The sequence below is a fragment of the Gobius niger genome (genome assembly GCF_951799975.1).
Source record: "Gobius niger genome assembly, chromosome: 8".
Taxonomy (NCBI): domain Eukaryota; kingdom Metazoa; phylum Chordata; class Actinopteri; order Gobiiformes; family Gobiidae; genus Gobius; species Gobius niger.
Genome location: NC_136859.1, coordinates 2,401,403 through 2,422,693, shown reverse-complemented (window position 1 = coordinate 2,422,693; position 21,291 = coordinate 2,401,403). Strand labels below are relative to the sequence as shown.

The 21,291-nt window shown below is 41.8% G+C and overlaps 2 protein-coding genes across 2 annotated transcripts in view; both read right to left on the bottom strand.

Annotated features, from left to right (window-relative positions):
• The window catches only part of LOC306966786 (voltage-gated inwardly rectifying potassium channel KCNH2-like), a gene marked incomplete at its 3' end in the record, with an annotated part of 115,157 nt that extends 100,126 nt beyond the window's left edge, over window positions 1–15,031 (bottom strand). The window contains exons 1-2 of the mRNA XM_079561603.1: window positions 14,936–15,031; window positions 203–433 (exon numbers count right to left, since the gene is read on the bottom strand). Of these exons, the coding sequence (XP_079417729.1) occupies window positions 203–433; window positions 14,936–15,011 (307 nt within the window). The 5' untranslated portion in view covers window positions 15,012–15,031. The remainder of the gene's footprint in view (window positions 1–202; window positions 434–14,935) is intronic.
• The window catches only part of LOC306966785 (uncharacterized protein), a gene marked incomplete at both ends in the record, with an annotated part of 30,899 nt that continues 24,628 nt past the window's right edge, over window positions 15,021–21,291 (bottom strand). The window contains 1 exon segment of the mRNA XM_079561602.1: window positions 15,021–15,845. Coding sequence (XP_079417728.1) covers window positions 15,021–15,845 — 825 coding nt within the window.

The window sequence follows — 21,291 nt, the reverse complement described above, 5'->3', positions numbered from 1 at the left end:
AAATTTTTTGTCACATTTTGTCTCATTTTTGTCATTTTTTCGTCAATTTTTTGACGAAAAAATGTGCTTGGTTCAGGTGGGAGTTAAGGGGTTAAAACAAAGATGTTAAGGAGAAAACTAGCGCAGCGGTTAGCACTTGTGAGCTAGAAGGTCTCGGGTTCGATTCCCCTCCTGAATGCGTTACAAAGCCTCTTGGTCTTACCATCTTTAGCGTAGAGCGAGATCTCCACCCGCCGCTCCTCCGCCCCCAGCAGGGCCTTGGCCATCTGAGCCACCGCAGGGCGTTTGGTGTGGGGGCCGTACAGGAAGCTGCAGGTGCACGACTGCTGCATGACCTCGGCCCGGGAGTACCCGCACATCCCGCAGAACGCATCGTTACAGAAGATGATGGCGCAGTTCTCCACCTGCGCGTTGGCGATGACGAACTTACGGTCTGAGGAGAGACGAGGCACAGAGGTTAGGAAAGACTGAGTCGAGCGTGTGTGAAACCACTGAAGCCACATACCGTAAATTCTCTAATACTGGCCTGTATTCCATTAGTGGCCGGGTCCCTAACAGAGGCCGGGTCTCTGACAAAGGCCAGGTCTCTAACAGAGGCCGGGTCTCTGACAAAGGCCGGGTCTCTGACAAAGGCCGGGTCTCTGACAGAGGCCGGGTCTCTGACAGAGGCCGGGTCTCTGACAGAGGCCGGGTCTCTGACAGAGGCCGGGTCTCTGACAGAGGCCGGGTCTCTGGCAGGGGCCTGGTCTCCGGCAGGGGCCGGGTCTCTGACGGAGGCCGGGTCTCTGACAGAGGCCGGGTCTCTGACAGAGGCCGGGGTCTCTAACAGAGGCCGGGTCTCTGACAGAGGCCGGGTCTCTGACGGAGGCCGGGTTCGCGGCTGGCGGAGGCAAATTAAAGCCGGTCTCTAAAACAGGCCGGGGCTTATATTAGAAACTATAGCGGTAGAAATATTCCCCATGTTTAGGAATTTGTCTCATACTCGTGTAAATGAAAACTCACGTGCAGGAAGTAACAAACGGGAACCCGGGCCGAGGGGGACACTGCGGAGGAGCTGATCCGAGCGTAACTTTGACACAGATTTAGCTACTTTTCAAACCTCCTGTGACTATATTTGGAAACAGGGGGAGAGTTGTGTGACCCTCCAGGGTTTTAATAAAGTCTCCATCGCGTCTTCAAAGCACGTCCAGCTGCTCCGTGTGCAGGTCAGTCCCACGCCTCAAAATAACTCCTCCCATCAGCGCGAGCGTCTCGTCTTCTCTCGGGTCAGTCTCATGATCGATCACAAGCACAAACGCTCCGTCTAAACTCGCCTTTTACACAAGATAACAACAAATAATCCAAGTCTGCGGTAAAAACGAAACAGAAACCTGCAGTGACATTGATGTCAAAGCTCCGCTAACAGCAACAAAACACTTCCTGTTGTCCCGACAAAATAAAAGGCGTCCATGTTCCAGCCGCTGGGAGAGGGTTTGAATTGTTAATTAATAAATGAACCTAATATTTTAGGTGCAAATGGACACAAATCTAGTTTTTCTTCATTTTCCTGGTCATCCGTTTTGCTCAAATAGAAATAAAGGCCTGTCTCTAATTGTGGCCCTGTTCCAATAAAGGCCTGGTCCGAGATGCCCTTGAGTAAATAAAAGCTCCGGCCTATATTAGAGCATTTACGGTATTTGAATGCATAAATGAAGTGATGTCCACAGAGCTGCAGACGTGAGAGCCTCTGCAGGACGATCTGTACGCAGACCGTGTAGGTGCAGATAAAGCAGCTCAGACGGATGTGTCCAGAGGGGTTCCTTAACTCTGGAGCAGTGACTGGAACCTGGTCTGTCCACAAATAAGAAAAGACACTTCGCAAATGGACCTATACGGGCTAAAAATAAAGAAAGTACCAAGCAGAGTCTCCAAGCTCATTTCTATTCAAAATACTCCTTTAAATTCAGAGAGAGAGATGCTCCCATAGGTCTATTATGTTATGTTTGTTGTTTGTCTGTAGACTGTGTGGCATGATCAGGGCTATTATTGACTTATCATTGGGCTCAATATTTACCGTCTGTACATTTTCATGTCAGATCTTCATCACAGTTCATTCATATGTCACCTTTTCCTTAGGTTTACATGAGATAAACTCTGTAAACGTCCATTCAGAGGGTTTAGATTTGCTGCTAATGAAAGACATAGATACAGACGGCATCTCTGGATTCGCCCATATATGGTCATGTTTGAAAACAGTTAAGGGGGAAAACAATTTTGAAAAAATGTAAACTTTCTCTAATTATTCAAAAACTACTTTAACAAACGCTGAATTATGAATATAGTTTTCTACTAAATAAAGATACAAAGACATGAAGAGGAGCAAAGTGGTTCAACAGCCCATAAATACATGAATAACGGAGAATGCTAACATAATGCTACATGTTAGCATCGGGCTCATGCTAACGGTCAGCTAGCGCTTGCTACAACTGCTGTTTTTTCACTTCTACTGAACAATCTGCTGTGAGAAAATATCCAAATGGGCCCGATTTGCAATGGACTGTATTTGTATGTGATAAATAAGTTCATATTCCACCAGAAAATGGCTAAAAAGAGTGAAAAATGTTGTTTCTCTAAAGATTCTATTCCCCCTCTCTGCGAGGCCACGCCCCCTTCTATGACGAGATGCCGTCTGTATCTATTGAAACATTGAAATCTTAAATGACGGAGCAGAGCCGTGGGAAGATAATTTAGTTAGGGGGCGCTGAGGGACAAAATTTACCCCCAAAATACTTTTTCTGTGCATAAATCCTATTTATTAACCTCTTAACTCTCGCCTGAACCGAGAGCATTTTCTCCAGTTCAGCTTTACCCAAATCCTGTAGGCCAGTGTAACGCCTCATTTGAAAGACCTACAAAACTAAATGGATCTTTTTCCTCACATCAGATTTTTTTTCATCACTTTTTTTGTTGGGCAGTCGTCTCATTTTTGTCACTTTTTCGTCAAATTACTTCTCACTTTGTCAATTTTTTGTCAATTGTTGTAATTTTTTTTAAATTTTTTGTCACTTTTTTGTCAAAATGTTCTCACTTTTTCGTCCATTTTTTCCTCAATTTTTCGTCAAATTTTTGTCCATTTTTGTGTAAATTTTTTGTCACTTTTTTTGTCACTTTTTTGTCTAAGTTTTCTCACATTTTTGTTGAATTTTTGTCACATTTTTGTTGAATTTTTGTCACATTTTTGTCACATTTTTGTCAAATTTTCATGACTTTTTTTTCCCACTTTTTTGTCAATTTTTTCTCAATTTTTTCTCAATTTTTTCTCACTTTGTCAAATTTTTGTCCATTTTTGTCAAATTTTTGTCAATTTTTGTCATTTTTTGTAAATTTTTTGTCACTTTTTCGTCAATGTTTTCTCCCTTTTTTCACATTTTCATCCTTGTTTTCGTCTCAGTTTTGTTGCTATTTTCACACCTTTTTTCCCAGAAGCTTTTGGACTGGGGTAAAGCTGGAGAAAATGTGCTCGGTTCAGGCGGGAGCTAAGGGGTTAATATTGCCTGCAGTTCACAAACTATCCACCAGGGGGTGCTGCAGCGCCCTCAGCACCCTGGGTTCCCACGGCCTTGTGACGGAGCACTGTAGCTTCAGAACCTTTGTTTGATAGTTATTGTTATGCCTAATGGCCAACACAATGTGACAAGTAAATGGTGTTTTCAATAGTTTAACCCAAAGTGAGGCCTAGCAGGAATTACATGTTGTGTGCCCCAGGGTTACATTTTCGGCCCAGAGCTTTTTAATCTGTATATGCTCCCTCTTAGTGATGTCATCAGGAGACACGGGGTCAATTTCACACAGCTAGCCCAAATAAATTACTAATATCCAACATACATTTATTTTGACGTGTTTTAACGTCAACTCATTTACTCCTACGTTTTTTTCACAGGGCCGGACGAAATTACCTTCAACTTTATCAAGTTTAGGTCTGACGTCAGCCGCACTGTCCCAATTCTGTAGTTTTTGCACACTTGTGACCTGCGCACTCGAACCCTTGCACACACTTCACAGACGGGCGTAGGGCGCAGTGTGGGGACTGGGACAGGGCCTGAGAGGTTCCCTTTTGTTTGAAAGAATACATTTTGCCTGGTAACAGTTGTATGTTGGTCAAATCTGCTCATTTCGATCACTCGTGGCCGGCTTCCCCACAGAGAGACTTTCTTGACCAGACTGAACGCCGAACCGTAGACTTTCTACAGCAGCGAGGACCATGACATCCGTCTCCCTGTTTCTTCCAGGAGGACGACTTCATCTCAGGGCCGGACTGGGACTGAAAAACAGCCCTGGACTCTGACCAGCCTGGACCAAATTAGCGGAATTGTGACACTTCCACAAATACATATTTTAACCTCTTACCCCCCGCCTGAACCAAATACATTCTGTCCTCTTTTGGCTGTGGAACACCTCATTTGAAAGCTAAGACCCATAGTCCATGGGCCAAACCCCAAAATCTGGCAAATCGGTACCGAAAAGGTGGCAAAGGCTATCGTTGATTTTTAAGTAGGTCCATGTCAGAGGTTTATATTTTTGTATGAGCCTTTTCAGAGTTACAGCTTTATCATAGTTTTCAGCTGTTGAAGTGAACCAACGCCATGTCAAAAAAGTCGCTTTTGACACTGGTCCTTTTTTTGGTTGAGGCCATTTCCAGCCCATTAGATACTGATTTACACCATTGTATTTGGTATCATTGTAAAGAAGACATTTTCATGTTTCATTTGAGCCCAAATGTACTACTCTGTGACTATTACCGTGGTAACCATAGCTCCACAAACACAAACCTGAGGACGTTTTTTCACCATTTTCATAAAAACAGTTTTACTATGTTTAACGCTGTTTCTTCAAAGAACATCACAGAGACAAATGTTTGATACTGGGCAACTCTCTAGACTCTGAGGATTCAGGAAATGTGTAACATGTCAGTACTTTCTCAACTTAAGGCCTCACTGTGAGCCCCGAAGTAAAAGAATGTCCACCTCACATGAGCCTCTCCCATTGAAATAAGCCTATATCTGCCATTCTAATGTTGGAACAGCTGGTGAGACTTTCTGTCCAGGAAAGGCCAATGCAACTTGAAAATACATTTATAAAAATTACAGTTATTCTGTATTATATAACCTGATACTAAATTGTAAAAAAAAAACAACAACATATTATGTAGCCTATACACTGTTTATGCACTCACTCAATCACTTTCACTCATTCACTACTGAAACCACATAATTCTACATTGGTAATTGGCAAATAAATAAAGTTTCTAGCAATATAACATTGCAGACACCATTGTCTTTTGCTTCCAGAGAGTTGTGCAGTCGAATGGCCCTGGGGACAAAGACAAAAGGGGGTTAACTATTGCTAGATTTTGAGCCAAAAGCTAGGTTAGAAGTACCAAGGTGTTCTACCATACTAGAAGTGGATTCTACAGAAAATTGACTCAGGGGACATGAAACAAAAAGAAGAACATGCAAACTCTATGCAGAAAGGTCCCACATGGCCTGGGATATCCAACCCAGGAATGTCTTGCTGTGAGGCGACAGCTAGACATTCAGTCACTCTTGAATCCCCTTGTACAAAAAACATTATGCTGATAGAAAAGGGTGAAGGGAATACCTTTATGTCCAAGAAGTTGTGGAAATTGTAAGTTTAGCTACAGCTTAAACACAGCCACAGGTCTGTGTCCTGCATAACTCCTGCAGCTGAGGGAGATCTGGGAGAGCTGTCTGCCAGAGACACAAACTGTAGTTGGTTAGACAGTTGGTTATGCAAGAACCAAGCTTTTCCTGCAACAGTTGACAATGGCGACCTGTGGCCAATAGCAATGTTATGTTTTCTTCCAACCAGACTCTGCGACTGTGAAGGGGCAAGGGAGAAGTGGGGGTGAATTTCGGCTGAGTACAGACAGCAGGACCGGCTTTACATCTTTTTCTCTCAGACACAGACAGTGGTTAGCTCAAGTTTTTTGTTTGATCTGATAGAGCTTATAGAAGCCCATAACTCTAAAGGAAGAACATGAGGCAGCACCATGCAAGCTAGGAAAATAATGTGGGTCTTGTCTTGTTTGGAGCAGCGCTGTCCTTGCGCCAGGTGGAAGATCTGGCCCAAAAATTATTGAATGCGCAGGAGAGATTGCATGCCCTCAGTGGTTAGTCTTAGTGCTTAGCGTTGTCTTACCTCTCAGTATGAAGCTCAATATAGGTGTTTTTGTGTGGAGTTTACATCCTCTGTCTGTGTGGACAGATTTTCTTTGGATGCTTTGGTTTCTTCCATTAACATAAAAGATGCTGGTATTGAGATAAAATGTGCACAAGAGGCAACAAGAGCTTTCAGAGGTGGAGCCTGCTGAGCTCCCAAGAGACAGTTTTCTAGTTGCATTTGACTGAGCTCGATATAACTATTGTCAGCCCGAGGTGATGCTGAGCCCTGCAGAGGTGGCTCAGCGAGGGGAGGGTTCTCTTGTAAACGCGTAACATGCATGATGCAGCGTGCAATGTTTAATAAAGATTAAAGAAATAAAAGTGTTCCTCCGCTGCTGCAGATCCAAGCTGAGCGAGCGGGACAGAGAGGCAGCAGCCTCACGTTGGACACCGTTCGAATGCGCAAAGTTACAAAATGTACAGGATTTAATTGATCAGAAACTATCATATCGGCTGCAGAGGGGTCAGAGTTATGCAGCAGCTGCAAGAAAACTGTAGCGTATTGGAACATTTGCCCTACAGCCGCAGGATTCTTGGAGCGGCTGAATTGGAAAAAAAAAACGTTGCTATGCGCCCTGTATAATGCGCTTCTTTCTTTTGGACTGAGCTGTGGCTGCACAAGGAGCATCATCAGGAGGTAAAGACTGACACACGATGGAAATGTCTCCTTAAAAAGCAGATCAGACCTGGTGTTGTGGCACTTGAGGCATGAGTGGTTTATTTGTGGAAAACTGTTGTTGTTTTGGTGGTAGGGGTGTGTTTGGTGTTAGGGGTGTGTGTGTTGATCTACTGTATCAAAGTAGGCCGTGTGTATCCTACGCTCAAACAGACTTTTCAAGGCAATTTCGCTTTTGTTTTCAATATGACGTAGAAGAAGACAAGTCAGCGCGATGTAAAGAGGAACATAATGTGAAGGCTGCCACAGAAGAGCAGCGCGAGTGCTGCTTATAATGAACCACGCCTCAGTCGGCCTCTTTTTCTTAAACAACGCCCTCTCCCTTGCAGCACAGCCTTTAGCGCAAAACCTGCGCCACATGCAAGATCGCATGTGCACCACGTTGCGTTTAGAGTTGCGCACGGACTGTGCCAGTCACAAGATCTGGCCCTTGAACTTTGTAAACGGCACCAAGGATTGGCATCGGCAAGTCTGAGGTCTGGGGTTTTAGAGGAGGCATGCTTTGAGTGGTCAAGTTAAAATATCTTGAGATATAGTTCATAACTAGGGAAGAAAGGATAGAGTATGAGTATATGGAATACTCTTCACATGAGACAAGTCGCCCAAACGAATTCATTCAGTCCACACTTGGTGGTAAGATAATTAACCCATGGTCAGGTCATGGAGGCAGCAGCAAAGCAGAGATTTCCAGACATCCCTCTCCACTTCCTCCAGCTTTTTTGAAGGGATCCCGAAGCTTCCCAGGCCACATAGAGACAGTGTGTCCCCGAGCCACCTAAGATGGCTCTCCCCGATGGGAAGAAGCAGCGGCTCTATTCCAAGCTCCTCTTAGGTGACTGAGGAAAGTCCTTTCGGCTGCCTGCATCTGCGGCCTTGTCCTTTCGGTCATTACCCAGATCTTATCACCATAGGTGAGGGCAGAACATAGATCGATCAGTAAATCAGCTCCCTCTTCACCAAAACAGTCCGACACAACGATCACTACCGATGTCGCACTCATCCGTCTATCGATCTTACGCTCCATCCGTCCCTCACTCGTGAACACGACACTGAGATACTTGAACGCCTCCACTTGAGGCAAGGCCTCTCCACCGACCTGTAGAGGGGAAGCCACCCATGGCCTCAGATTTGGAGATGCTGATACTCATCCCACTTCATACTTGGCTGCAAACTGCCCCAGGGCAGCTGAAGGTCCTGATTTGATGAAACCAACAGAACAACACCTGAGATCCTGGGGTTCCCAAACCGGACACCCTCCGGTTCCTGGATGTGTCTTTCTGTCCATAAAACTAATAATTCATTTATACAGCATATTTCATGCGCACAGACTCAATATGCCTGGGAAGAAAATAAATAAATTACACAACATAAAAAAACTCAAATACATTAATACAGCACATACACAAAAAAACAGAAAAGCTGGAGAAATTCCTCTGTGATTTAGTTCTGGATGAGGCTAAGCTTTAGTTTTGAGTTGACTCTTCATGTCCTGGTTATAATCTATAACACCTCACACCTCACCATCTCCATACTACTATATTTTATTTATTTGTAATGAAATAAAACAACTTTACTGAAATGACCTTACAAAATGTTTTACTTTATTAACTTACTAATCAGTAAACAAGGATGTTGTTCAAATGTGTGGTTTATGAAAAATTCAAATTCAACTTCAAATTCAACTTCAATTTCAAATTCAACATTAACAACTAAGTTAGTATCTAGTGTAAAATATGGTCTTTTTTGGCACAACCATGTGGTGTCTACAAAGACATACTTTTGGAATTATCTTGGATTATTGAGACATTTTAGACAAATGTACAGGACTACGTATAGTAGTGAAAGAAACAGAATGGCATTGTGTGTATATAGCATATTATATGATAAATATCTACAATATATAAAATAGATAAACAACTTTTTGCTGAAAATACAGAGCTGTTCTTCTCCACAAATGTAATTTTAAGTTGCATTGGCCTGTCCTGGACAGAAAGTCTCACCAGCTGTTCCAACCTTAGAATGGCAGATATAGGCTCATTTCAATGGGAGAGGCTCATGTGAGGTGGACATTCTTTTACTTCGGGGCTCACAGTGAGGCCTTAAGTTGAGAAAGTACTGACATGTTATACATTTCCTGAATCCTCAGAGTCTAGAGAGTTGCCCAGTATCAAACATTTGTCTCTGTGATGTTCTTTGAAGAAACAGCGTTAAACATAGTAAAACTGTTTTTATGAAAATGGTGAAAAAATTTCCTCAGGTTTGAGTTTGAGGAGCTATGGTTACCACGGTAATAGTCACAGAGTAGTACATTTGGGCTCAAATGAAACATGAAAATGTCTTCTTTACAATGATACCAAATACAATGGTGTAAATCAGTATCTAATGGGCTGGAAATGGCCTCAACCAAAAAAAGGACCAGTGTCAAAAGCGACTTTTTTGACATGGCGTTGGTTCACTTCAACAGCTGAAAACTATGATAAAGCTGTAACTCTGAAAAGAATCATACAAAAATATAAACCTCAGACATGGACCTACTTAAAAATCAACGATAGCCTTTGCCACCTTTTCGGTACCGATATTTGGTCTGGCCCATGGACTACCACAAAACTGACCTTTTTCCACGCGTTGTTGCTGTGTTGTGTCACCTTTAGTATGTTTTCTCTTTCTTTTTTTCTTTTCATTTTTGTAATTTTTCTGTTGAGTTTTTGTCACATTTTTGTTGAGTTTTTTGTTCAATTTTTGTCGTTTTTTGGTTGAGCTTTTTGTCACTTTCAGTTGAATTTTTGTCACATTTTTGTCACATCTTTGTTGAATTTTTGTCATATTTTTGGTGCTTTTTTCCCAAGAATCTTTTTGATTAGGGTAAAGCCAAACAGGAGAAAATGGGATCCGTTCAGGTGGGAGTTTAACCTCTTACCACCTGCCTTAACACTAACGAGTGCATTTTCCCCAGTTGGGCTTTTTATTATTATTTTTTTGATCGGCATCATCAGCAAAAAGAGCGGGAAAGGTGGTCGTAGAAACAGAAGCAAAATCATTCATATAAATAATAAATAATAATGGTCCCAAAATTGAACCTTGTGGCACACCATACTCCACGGAATTCTTTTTAGATTCATGTTTCTTTATACTGGGCTTTACCCAAATCTAAAAGCTTCTCGACTGGAGATCAACAATTCAGCGCCTCATTTGAAAGCTAAGACCTACAAAAGTGATGGAAACTTTTTGTCATGTCATTTTTGTCATATTCTTGTTGTTTTTTTCATTATCTTTTCTATCATTTTTTGTTTGTTTTTGTAGCTTTTTTGTCCGTGTTTTTTCTGATGTTTTTGTTGCCTTTTCATCAAATTTTTTTGTCACTTTTTTGTTGCTTTTCCAGCACATTTTTGTTTTGTTTTCATCCTCTTTTTCTCGCTATTTTGATGCTTTTCTTTTTAGCTTTTAGATTTGGGTAAAGCTCGGTTGAGGCGGGACTGGTGGCCCTTCTGTGCTCTTCCAGAATAGACATATGGCCAGTCCGCCCATCTCAAAGTTCTCCAGCAGAAATACGTCCCGGTCTGACCCAAAACCGCTGTTGACTCTTCGGCGCCGTGTCGGACGTGTGAGGGTTATTTGTCGTATAACAACCGACTGTTAAGTGCTCCTTCGACACAAAGCAGAACTTAAGCAAAAAGCGCCTGAAGAATCGTTAAAACAAACACAGTTTCGGGACATCCTGCTGTTTCTGATGTGCACCATAAATTCAATGTAAACAGAGGCCGCCGTGTGTCACCAGGACTTCAAACTCTAAACCAGGGGTCGGCAAGTTTTCTTAACGGAGGGACAATTTTTTTCTTTGTAAAAAGACCGAGGGCCGAAGCCGCCACTTTTAGGCCACAGTAAAGCATTACACTGGAAAAATGACCATCTGAAATGAGATAAATGACTTAAAATTGCTTGAAAAAAGGTTCTTTATGTTGAATTTGAGTCTGTTTGGACTAATCTAAGATAAAGATACAAATGCTGATGCCAATGGAACAAACATAAAAACCCACTTTGAAATCAGACAAATGAACTTTTACTTTTAAAAAGATTTGTTTTTCACTTGAAATTATACAATATGATCTGAGTTAAGGGAATAATGACTTGTTCCATTGGTGATAAGATGTTTTATCTGATCTAAAACCAGACCAAATCTACTGAAACTTTAGATTGAATCCCTGTCATTTCTGTCATTTCTTCTATAATTTTGTATTTATTTTTTTCCAGTGCACTTTCTACAAATGCCAGAGTTGTACATGATATGACCTAGTTGGGTGCGTTGACAGTATTTCTCCCATAAAAATGTTAAAGTACTTTAAGATTTGTGTCATAATGTTTCTCACAATCACCTTGAGGGCCAGAGGTTCTGTGCTGGAGGGCGGATTTGCCCCCCGGGCCTGACATTGCCTACCCCTGGTCTAAACGCATTACCAGAGTTTTCCTAAATCTTCTAAACCTTCATTTTTAGGGACAATCTGCGGTTTGGTGGATGATCATTTTGTTAGATCCTCTGCTACGTGTGGACAAGGCCTGAGCTTCCAAAAAAAGCTGATGAAAAGTATATATGTGACTGTAATACAAGCCTTCTCACGTCTCACTTTCTTTCTTTAGGATATTTGTCAGGAAAAGATCTAATAACAGACACATAATACACGGCTCCTGCTCCGGCTGCGACACACACCACCACAATCTACTCCCACACAACAAATACTACTCTCAATGAAGCATCGGCCGGGGCTGAATGCAAATACAGTTAAGATCCTTTTGTTCTGATGCGCCGCTGCACTGCCCTTTAATACAGACACATAAATCTGTCTGACGTACAATAAGATTGGGTTTTTTAATCTCATAGTTGAGGAATTCACTCGCTGCTCTTCATGCATAAAGTTATAACTGCAGTTAACCTCTTGCCACCCGCCTAAACCAAACGCATTCTGCCCTCTTTGGCTGTTATAACGCCTCATTTGAAACTGATCTTTTTCCTCGCATTGTTGTATGTGTTGTGTCACCTTTTGTATGTTTTTTCTTTCTTTCTTTTTTTTCCCATTTTTGTGAGTTTTTCTCACTTTTTTGTAGATTTTTTGTCACATTTTTGTTTAATTTTTGTCACATTTTTGTTGAATTTTTGTCACATTTTTTTTTGAGTTTTTGTCATTTTTTTGTTGAATTTTGTCACTTTTTTGTTGATTTTTTGTCACATTTTTTTTTTGAGTTTTTGTCATTTTTTTGTAGAATTTTGTCACTTTTTTGTTGAATTTTGTCACTTTTTTGTTGAATTTTTGTCACATTTTTTTTGTTGACTTTTTGTCATTTTTTTGTTGAATTTTGTCACTTTTTTGTTGGATTTTTGTCACATTTTGTTGAATTTTAGTCACATTTTGTTGAATTTTTGTCACATTTTTGTTGAATTTTTGTCACATTTTTGTTGAATTTTTGTCACATTTTTGTTGAATTTTGTCACTTTTTTGTTGAATTTTTGTCACATTTTTGTTGAATTTTTGTCACATTTTTGTTGACTTTTTGTCATTTTTTTGTTGAATTTTGTTACTTTTTTTGTTGAATTTTTGTCATTTTTTTGTTGATTTTTTGTCACTCTTTGGTTGAGTCTTGTTGCGTTTACATCCTTAATTTCTTCTCATTTTTTGTGGCTGTTTTGGTGCTTTTTTCCCAAGAAGCTTTTTGATTAGGGTAAAGCCAACTGGAGAAAATGGGATCCGTTAAGAGGTTAAACAAGGAATCTACAACATCTTCAGAATCGTGACGAGTGCATTACAAAGTAAAAACGTGGCGACTTTTAAAGCATTGTTCCTGTGCTGGACATTGGAGAAAAGGGAATCCGTTTTTGATCACTTGTTACACGTACGAGAGGCATCATTTTAACCAAAGTAATAATACTGTGGACCATAAATTAGACTCAAAATTCAAATAGACTAAAGCTGTGACTAAAACCTACAGTTTGGTCTACTCATTAAACTAAAAAGTAAAGGAAGGGGCTAAAAACATGTGAGCTTCATATCGGTTTGGCGGCACATTTTCTTTAGCCGGGACAGGCTTTTTGCTTCTTTACACCAGTGGCGCTCCACTTCGTCCACTTCATCCACTTGAGTCTCGGCCCTGAGAACTTCAGTGAGGGGCCTCCTGGTGGTTCCCAGAGTCAGGACTAAACACGCTGAGGCTAAAGCTAAAATCTGGAACAGTCTCCATGAGGATGTGAGACAGGCCTCAACTCTGACAATGTTCAAATCCAGGCTGAACACAGTTCTTTTTGCCCGTGCATATGACTGAAAGTATTTTATCTGCACTCTCGCCTTTTACTGTAATTAATTTTATGTTGATGTCCAGAGGAGAAGGAGCGACAAAACAGAGCTTAGGTAACTTAAGAAAAAATAGTGCTCAAAACAGAGTGAGTCAAAACAAGACTTAAAATAGTTCTCAAGACACTCTTGCCTCTTACTTTAATTGATTAATTCTATGTTGATGTTTTTATTGATTGTATTTGTTTTCCTATAGTTATGCAACTGTGAAGCACTTTGAATTGCCTTGTGTATGAATTGTGCTCTACAAATAAACTTGCCTTGCCACTTGTCCGTTTCTGGGTCGTGGGAGCAGCTGTTGGAGCTGCACCAGCCCCTATAGCGCCCCCTGCAGGTGGTGGGTCCACAGAAGGACGGCCTCATGGTTCAAACCGGGCCTGTTGGTCTCTCATAAGGGGCTTCTGACCCGCTCTCTGTCTGACCCGTCACTTAGAACTGTTTGCCCTGGGAGACCCTACAGGGGCACGAAGCCCCCACATCTCTATTGATATTAATGGTAAAGGTATAGAATCACTACTTTAAGATTGTTGTTTTTTTCTTCATTATTTCAGCTTCTGTGGCTTATTTAAAGGGGGGTATTATGCAAAATGGACTTTTTCAAGCTTTCCATCATGTTATTATGTCATTCCCTCATTAAAAACATGCCTGAAGTGTTGCCTTGGCACATTCACGTATTTTTGAGTAAAAACTCTGATGGCGACCATTTTAGGGATAGGTTTGCCTGAGTCCTCCTAGGAACGCCCCCACCTCCTGGAGACGCCTCCGAGCTTTCGTCATCAGCCGAGTAACCAACCACTGCTCCTCAGCAGAACCCCCTCCCCACTGATGCCACAGACAGCGTGTGGAGGGGGCGTGTCGGAAAGGCTCAGAGGTTCTTAAAGAGACAGAGGCCTATTTCAAGACATTCACTACAGCCATTTTGAGAGAGACATTTTATACAAGGCAGTTATTCTAATTTACTGCATTTACAGACCAACAGAAGGTTTGTCATCATTGTAGTGTGATATAGACTGGTGCTATGGGACTGTACAAAGCAGAATATCCCCTCTTTAATGCCTATTCAACAACAATTTTGTATAGCTGGGCCAATAAATATAACAGTTTATAACAGCTAAAGTTTCATGTGATATAAAATAGATGTAGTTTGTCTTTCATGGACTTTATTCAACCAACAGAATTATTATTATTTTTGCCATTTCCTACACGAGGATTTTAACATAATCTCATGTCTTGTTTCTTATCATTTGTGTCACGACTGAATCGTAAATCACACTTTCACTCAGTTACTCCCAGTACTTTTTGTTACTCTCACTTGAGTCAGTACTTTGGTCACTGCCTTTTACTTGTTTTTGAGTAAAATGATCTCAAAGTAACGTTACTACTGAGTAAATATTTATTTAGCTGCTACAGCTCTGGTGCTTCGTCCATGTGGGAGAAGCAACATGAGGCAGATGTTTGAAAACAATTATATGAAAGTAAAGTTGAGTAAATTAGCTTTCGCTTCAGTCGACTACATCTAAATGATATTTTTAATTGACTAATATTAGGTAAAAAAAAAAACATTTCGACAAAAACTGAATGAAATTTTCGTCAAAGTAAATGAAAATAGGTGGTAAAGATGAACAGAGCTGTCAGGCCCAGATAGTGAACATTCGTTTCACTGAAACTATAAAAGTAAATGTTAAACACGTGTCTGTACTCACTCTGTCCCTCGAACTTGCGGATGATCGTGTCCAGGAAGGTGTTCTGCGGCGCCACGTGTCCACGTCTCACCGGCATCTCGCTCCTTCAGGCCGAGCTCCGAGCTCCTCTGTGTGTGCTCCTCTGTGGTGTGGACTCCTCTGTGGGCTCCTCTGTGGGCTCCTCTGTGTGAGCTCCTCTGTAGTGTGGGCTCCTCTCTGTGGGCTCCTCTGTAGACTCCTCTCTGTGTGGGCTCCTCTGTGGGCTCCTCTGTGGGCTCCTCTGTGGTGTGGTCTCCTCTGTAGTGTGGGCTCCTCTGTGGGCTCCTCTGTGGGCTCCTCTGTGGGCTCCTCTCTGTGTGCTCCTCTGTGGGCTCCTCTGTGGGCTCCTCTCTGTGTGCTCCTCTCTGTGGGCTCCTCTCTGTGGGCTCCTCTGTGGGCTCCTCTGTGGTGTGGGCAGTGTGTGCTCCTCTCTGTGGGCTCCTCTGTGTGAGCTCCTCTGTAGTGTGGGCTCCTCTGTGGGCTCCTCTCTGTGGGCTCCTCTGTAGTGTGGGCTCCTCTGTGGGCTTCTCTGTGGGCTCCTCTCTGTGGGCTCCTCTGTAGTGTGGGCTCCTCTGTGGGCTCCTCTGTAGACTCCTCTCTGTGGGCTCCTCTGTAGTGTGGGCTCCTCTGTGGGCTCCTCTGTAGTGTGGGCTCCTCTGTGGGCTCCTCTGTAGTGTGGGCTCCTCTGTGGGCTCCTCTGTAGTGTGGGCTCCTCTGTAGACTCCTCTCTGTAGACTCCTCTGTAGTGTGGGCTCCTCTGTGGGCTCCTCTGTAGTGTGGGCTCCTCTGTGTAGACTCCTCTCTGTGGGCTCCTCTGTAGACTCCTCTGTACTAAGGGCTCCTCTGTAGGTCTGGATCTGCTCCGAGGTCTTCTGAAGTCTGCTCTCTGTCCCTCTCACGAGCCCCACAGGCACAACACGCTCTCTCTCTCTCTCTCTCTTTCTCTCACACGCTCGTCTCTGATTGGCTGATTCTCTCCAGTCACTTTAACTTTACGATAGTGACGTTTATTTACTACTCTATAGTATTCATTCAATAAGCAAACTCTGACAGAAGAATCATTGCGCTACAAAAAGGTCCAAAAGATCAGTTTAAAAAGATGTGCAAAATAGTAGAAAAAACTGGATGAATGATTGGCTTGTAGACATAAAGCATAAAGTAATCCCGACTTTATCTAGTTTAAAGTTCAGAAAATTAACACAATGCATGTAACATCAGGGAAAGCTTTCAATAAAATCTATATTTACATCGCATTAGCAGCGCTTACCTGGTTTCTCTTATTGTGGCACCTTTTCTCTACATGCTTCTGCTGCCCCCTGCTGCTCACAGGCGGTAATGGTGAATATTACTGCATAATGTACAGCAGATTATGATATACAGCCAGAAGGTCGGGAGTTTGAATCCCAGCTCCCGCAGGTGTCCTCTGTCATTGTGTCCTTGGGCAAGACACTACCCCCTCCTGGCCTCCAGGGTCGGCACACACTGGTGTATGAATGAGAGTGAATAGGTGACCCTGGTTCCTCGGTACATCAGCAACAGGCAGTAGCAATTTTATCTTTTAACCTCTTAACTCCCGCCTGAACCGAGAGCATTTTCTCCAGTTTAGCTTTACCCAAATCCTGTAGGCCAGAGTAACACCACATTTGAAAGCTAAGATCTACAAAACTCATCTAAATTGATCTTTTTCCTCACGTCATCAGATTTTTTTCCATCTTTTGGGGGGGGGGGTATTCAACTCATTTTGTAACTTTGTCATTTTTTGTCACATTTTTGTCATTTGTTGGTCACATTTTTGTCACATTTTTTATCTTTTTTTGTCAAATTTTTGTCTTTTTTTCGTCACATTTTTGTCAGTTTTTTGGTCATTTTTTGTCATTTTTTTGGCTTTTCTGTAATTTTTTGTCACATTTTTGTCACATTTTTCTCAAATTTTGTCATTTTTTTGGTCATTTTTTGTCACATTTTTGTCACATTTTTTATCTTTTTTTGTCACATTTTTGTCTTTTTTTCGTCACATTTTTGTCATTTTTTTGGTCATTTTTTGTCATTTTTTTGGCTTTTCTGTAATTTTTTGTCACATTTTTGTCACATTTTTCTCAAATTTTGTCTTTTTTTGGTCACATTTTAGTCCTTTTTTTGGTCATTTTTTGTCACATTTTTGTCTTTTTTTGGTCACATTTTTGTCATTTTTTTGGTCATTTTTTGTCACATTTTTTGTCTTTTTTTTTGCTTTTTTTTTGCTTTTCTGTCATTTTTTGTCACATTTTTGTCCATTTTTTCTCAAATTTTGTCTTTTTTTTGTCATTTTTTGTCACTTTTTTGTCCATTTTTCGTCACTTTTTGTCAAAGTTTTCTCACTTTTTTTCCACATTTCTGTCATTGTTTTTGTCTCAGTTTTGTTGCTATTTCCTTACCTTTTTCCCAGAAGCTTTTGGACTGGGGTAAAGCCAAACTGGAGAAAATGTGCTCAGTTCAGGTGGGAGTTAAGGGGTTAACAAACACTGAGAGCTTTATAGCAAAATACAATAGGTTTAATGAAGCCTATTATTAAACCTATTGTATGTGACGTAATCAGCCTTGAATGTCTCTGAGAAAATACAATGATGTTCATTAACAGCACAGACTCGGATGGAAAGTGGTCTACATAGTTTCTAATCAGTTTAATTCTCCTCAGACAGTCTGTTAGACCTCAGCCACTATTGATCTGAGCGGCCTAATTGTCTTGCTGCAAAATCAATTAGACTGGAATGAGACGACACAACCACGATGCCTCAATCAAGACTATATTATGGCACTGATATTTGTATTACTTTTTCTTTAACTGAGGCCACTGCTGCTATTATACAACTAAGCCTTACAACTACACCATTTACTAAAACTAATTGTCATCAAAATCCATAAAAACATATTTAGAATGTCTCATTTTCTCCAGTTCGGCTCTACCCAAATCTAAAAGCTTCTCAAATAGAGCTTACAAACTACAGGCCAATGCCTCATTTGAACGTTAAGACCCACAACTAAGCCACTTCCTTGTTATGATTGATATGTTTTGGTCACTTTTCTGTGCCTTGATCAGTTCCATTACACCAAGTGCGGCAAAAACGCCATAAAAAAGCAATGGAAATGTGAGAAAATCGTGACAAAAACATGACAAAAAAGAAAAAACAAATGGACAAAAAACAAATGAAAACATGACAAAGATGTGATAAAATCTCGACAAAAACAAGCAATGAAAATGTGATTAAAAATGTGGCAAAAAAACCAATGAAAATATGACTAAAAAACGCAACGAGAGTTTTGCAGGTCTTAGCTTTCAAATGGAATATTACCACGCATGCGCACTGACAATGCTGATTGGGCTTACATGGGCTGTATCCGAATGTCCACACTATTCCCTATGTAGTGACTATATAGTGGTCACGCCATTTTGTAGGGGTGTCTGAATGTCCAGAGAGAAATAATTGTCCACTCGAAATTTCCCACAATACATCTCGAAAAGTAGTGAGCATCGATGGTCACTAAACGGGTCAATATAGACCACAATGCATTGCGAGAGTCGGAAAAGAGCCTGACAGCTACAGGTCTTTGAACTAAACAACACGACTGAAGTAAATCAGCTGTTTCAGTCTTGTGTTGCGTATTTCTCATGAATAAACGACTTGAATATAAACGGTTACGGTGAAAAGATGCTAACGTTAGCTGCTTACCTTTAGCTGGAGCTGTTAAATGACCGATAGCTTCCTCTCGAATAATCCAAGCCATTCATGTAAAATCCATGGGAAATATAAAGTATCTGACTCGTATTTATCCATGAATATTCCACTGTCTCATGAGTTTGGTCGGTCTTCATCGCAGAAATACTTTATTCCCGAAGTTTAGCGAACTTTTAGCAGATGTAGTGCACTCAATCTGCTGGCGCTTCGGACACCGGGCTCTGACGTACTTTCTGCACGTCTCTGAGCTCACGCTGGAGTGATTTTTTTTTCTTTTTTTGTGATGATAGTTTTAATTTTAATTTAAATGTCAAATAAACGCTAAAAGTGCCTAAACAGTCGTTCTATTTCATAAAATAAATGTTTGCAACAATAAATAAATTCAGATAAAAAAATAAAAAAACATGCGTCACGTCACGCAGCTCGGAGAAAGTAATCAGTAATGGGCTTGTGTCCGAGGGGAATGAGGGGTTAGAAGTGTTTTGTTATTGATGTTTGTACAAGGATTTTTGCCGTACCAACAAACTGACGAACAAGAAGATGAAGAAAAAAAAAAAAAAAAGTTCGACTTTAGTGACGCAGTGTAACCATGAGTGTAACGTCTTTGTGCACGAGCGCGAGGTAAGATTCTCGAGATAAAAAAAAAACGCTCTTTTTTAGTGATTTACACGAATAAAATGCCAAGAAAGTAACATTTATAACAACTACAAATATTTCTTGTTTCTTGTGAAAACGCTGAACACGAGTTTTGCGTAAATATTCGTACTTTTATTGTATATTATGGTGAAACTGAAGTTGCTAACCCAACGTTTTTAAGCTAACATAACGTTCACATTTGCGGTTCTGTGAGAGTGTTCGTTTAGGTTGATTTTCTTTCATTATTCTGTGTAAAAGGAGCTGGTTTGGAGGAGAGTGAGCAGAGAATCCACCTTTTAACATCTCCAACAGGTACGTGATGATATGAATGTATTAAACGTGCTCTCATAGCGCTTTTCTTTGACGCTTATTGTAACGAGTAGCTCAATTATAAGCTCGTGAACTGCTTTTGGTAAAAAAAAAAATGAGGAAATCTTTTTTGCCTGCTAAGCCATCCATCCATCCATCCATTTTCTTCCACTTGTCCGTTGCCGGGTCGTGGGGGCAGCTGTTGGAGTTGCCCAAATCACATTGCACCAGCCCCTTATGGCTCCTCCTGCAGGTGGTGGGTCCACAGAAGGACGGCCTCACGATTCAACACGGGCCTGTTGGTCTCTCATAAGGGGCTTCTGAACCGCTCTTTGTCTGACCCGTCACCTAGGACCAGTTTGCCATGGGAGACCCCACCAGGGGCACGACGCCCCCGACAACAGAGCCCCCAGGATCATTCGGGCGCTCAAACCCCTCCACCACGTTAAGGTGGCGGCTCCAGGAGGGGCCTGCTAAGCCAGTCTATTTTTTTTTTCTAATTCTACATAAATATCTGTATTCGACAGCTTCCTCAGGACCTCAGCGTCATGTGACTATGGAGCGACTCACCAGACTTTCACCGCTGATCAGAAACAGGTACATTTGATCTGGAGTCGAGATGAGATTTTTGTCCAGCTTTTAAAATGTGTTGAGCTGAACGCTTTTAGCTTTTTATATGATTACGTGCTTTATGTTTCCTCCAGGGGGCGCTGTAGCAAAGCCAGACCACAGGACCACAGAAAAGGCTCTACAGACCTTCAGACCTGGCTGGCTCTGTCTGGGGAAACCTTGCGGTGATAACGACCGGTCAGAGTTTGCCAGGAGGTGAGTACAGCTCTCATATATGACCTTTATTTAAACAGGATAGTACCACTAAGATTAAGAATCTCTTTTTCATAACTTTCATGTATTCATACATGCAAATCTGTCGCCTTTCGGCGAAATTTGCCGTTTTGACCTCGGAAAATGCCATTTATGTGAATCGTGTAGATCTGCAATAAAAAATAAATAAGGGGGGGGGGGTGTATGTGGCGTGTAACGTGTAAATAAACTATGCACTGGCTGAGGCTTGTAAAATGTTCACTGGTGCTGTTAAGCCAAATGTGCCATTTCCCCGTGGCTTCAGCCATAGGAGCCTCCAGCTCCAGGTGAAGTGAGCCTCCGCCCCGCGCTCGCTCACTTCACCTGGGCAGCGCAACAGCCACCCCTATCCACCGGCTGACCGTAGGCTCGTCTACTCGCTAACCCAGCTACAACACACACGCATCACTGAGGGCGATGAACCGCATGAGACATCGCGCTGAGGCTGAGGTGAAAGTTACACCGCTTTATATTACGACAAGTGAACTTTTACTGCTTTTACTTCGTAGCTAGCTGCAGCGCGCTAATGCATCAGTCTGCGCAACAAAGTTGACACGGCGCGCAACTGTGCTGAGACTGAGCACGAAACTGATCCAAGTTTTGTGATGCCTGTAGCTTTATATTTGAGCCGCGTGAAACGTGAGAGCATCTATAAGCTAACCTATAAAGCTAACGGATAGCTACATTTACTGTGAGGCTAAATCCTATGGCTAAATTCACCGGGCAGGTGCCCGTGGCTCTGTGCGCGCTCTGCGCTCGTTTGATGCGCGGTTGCGGTCAGTGAGGAGAGGGCTGACCTCTCCAGGTGGACCGTGTGGT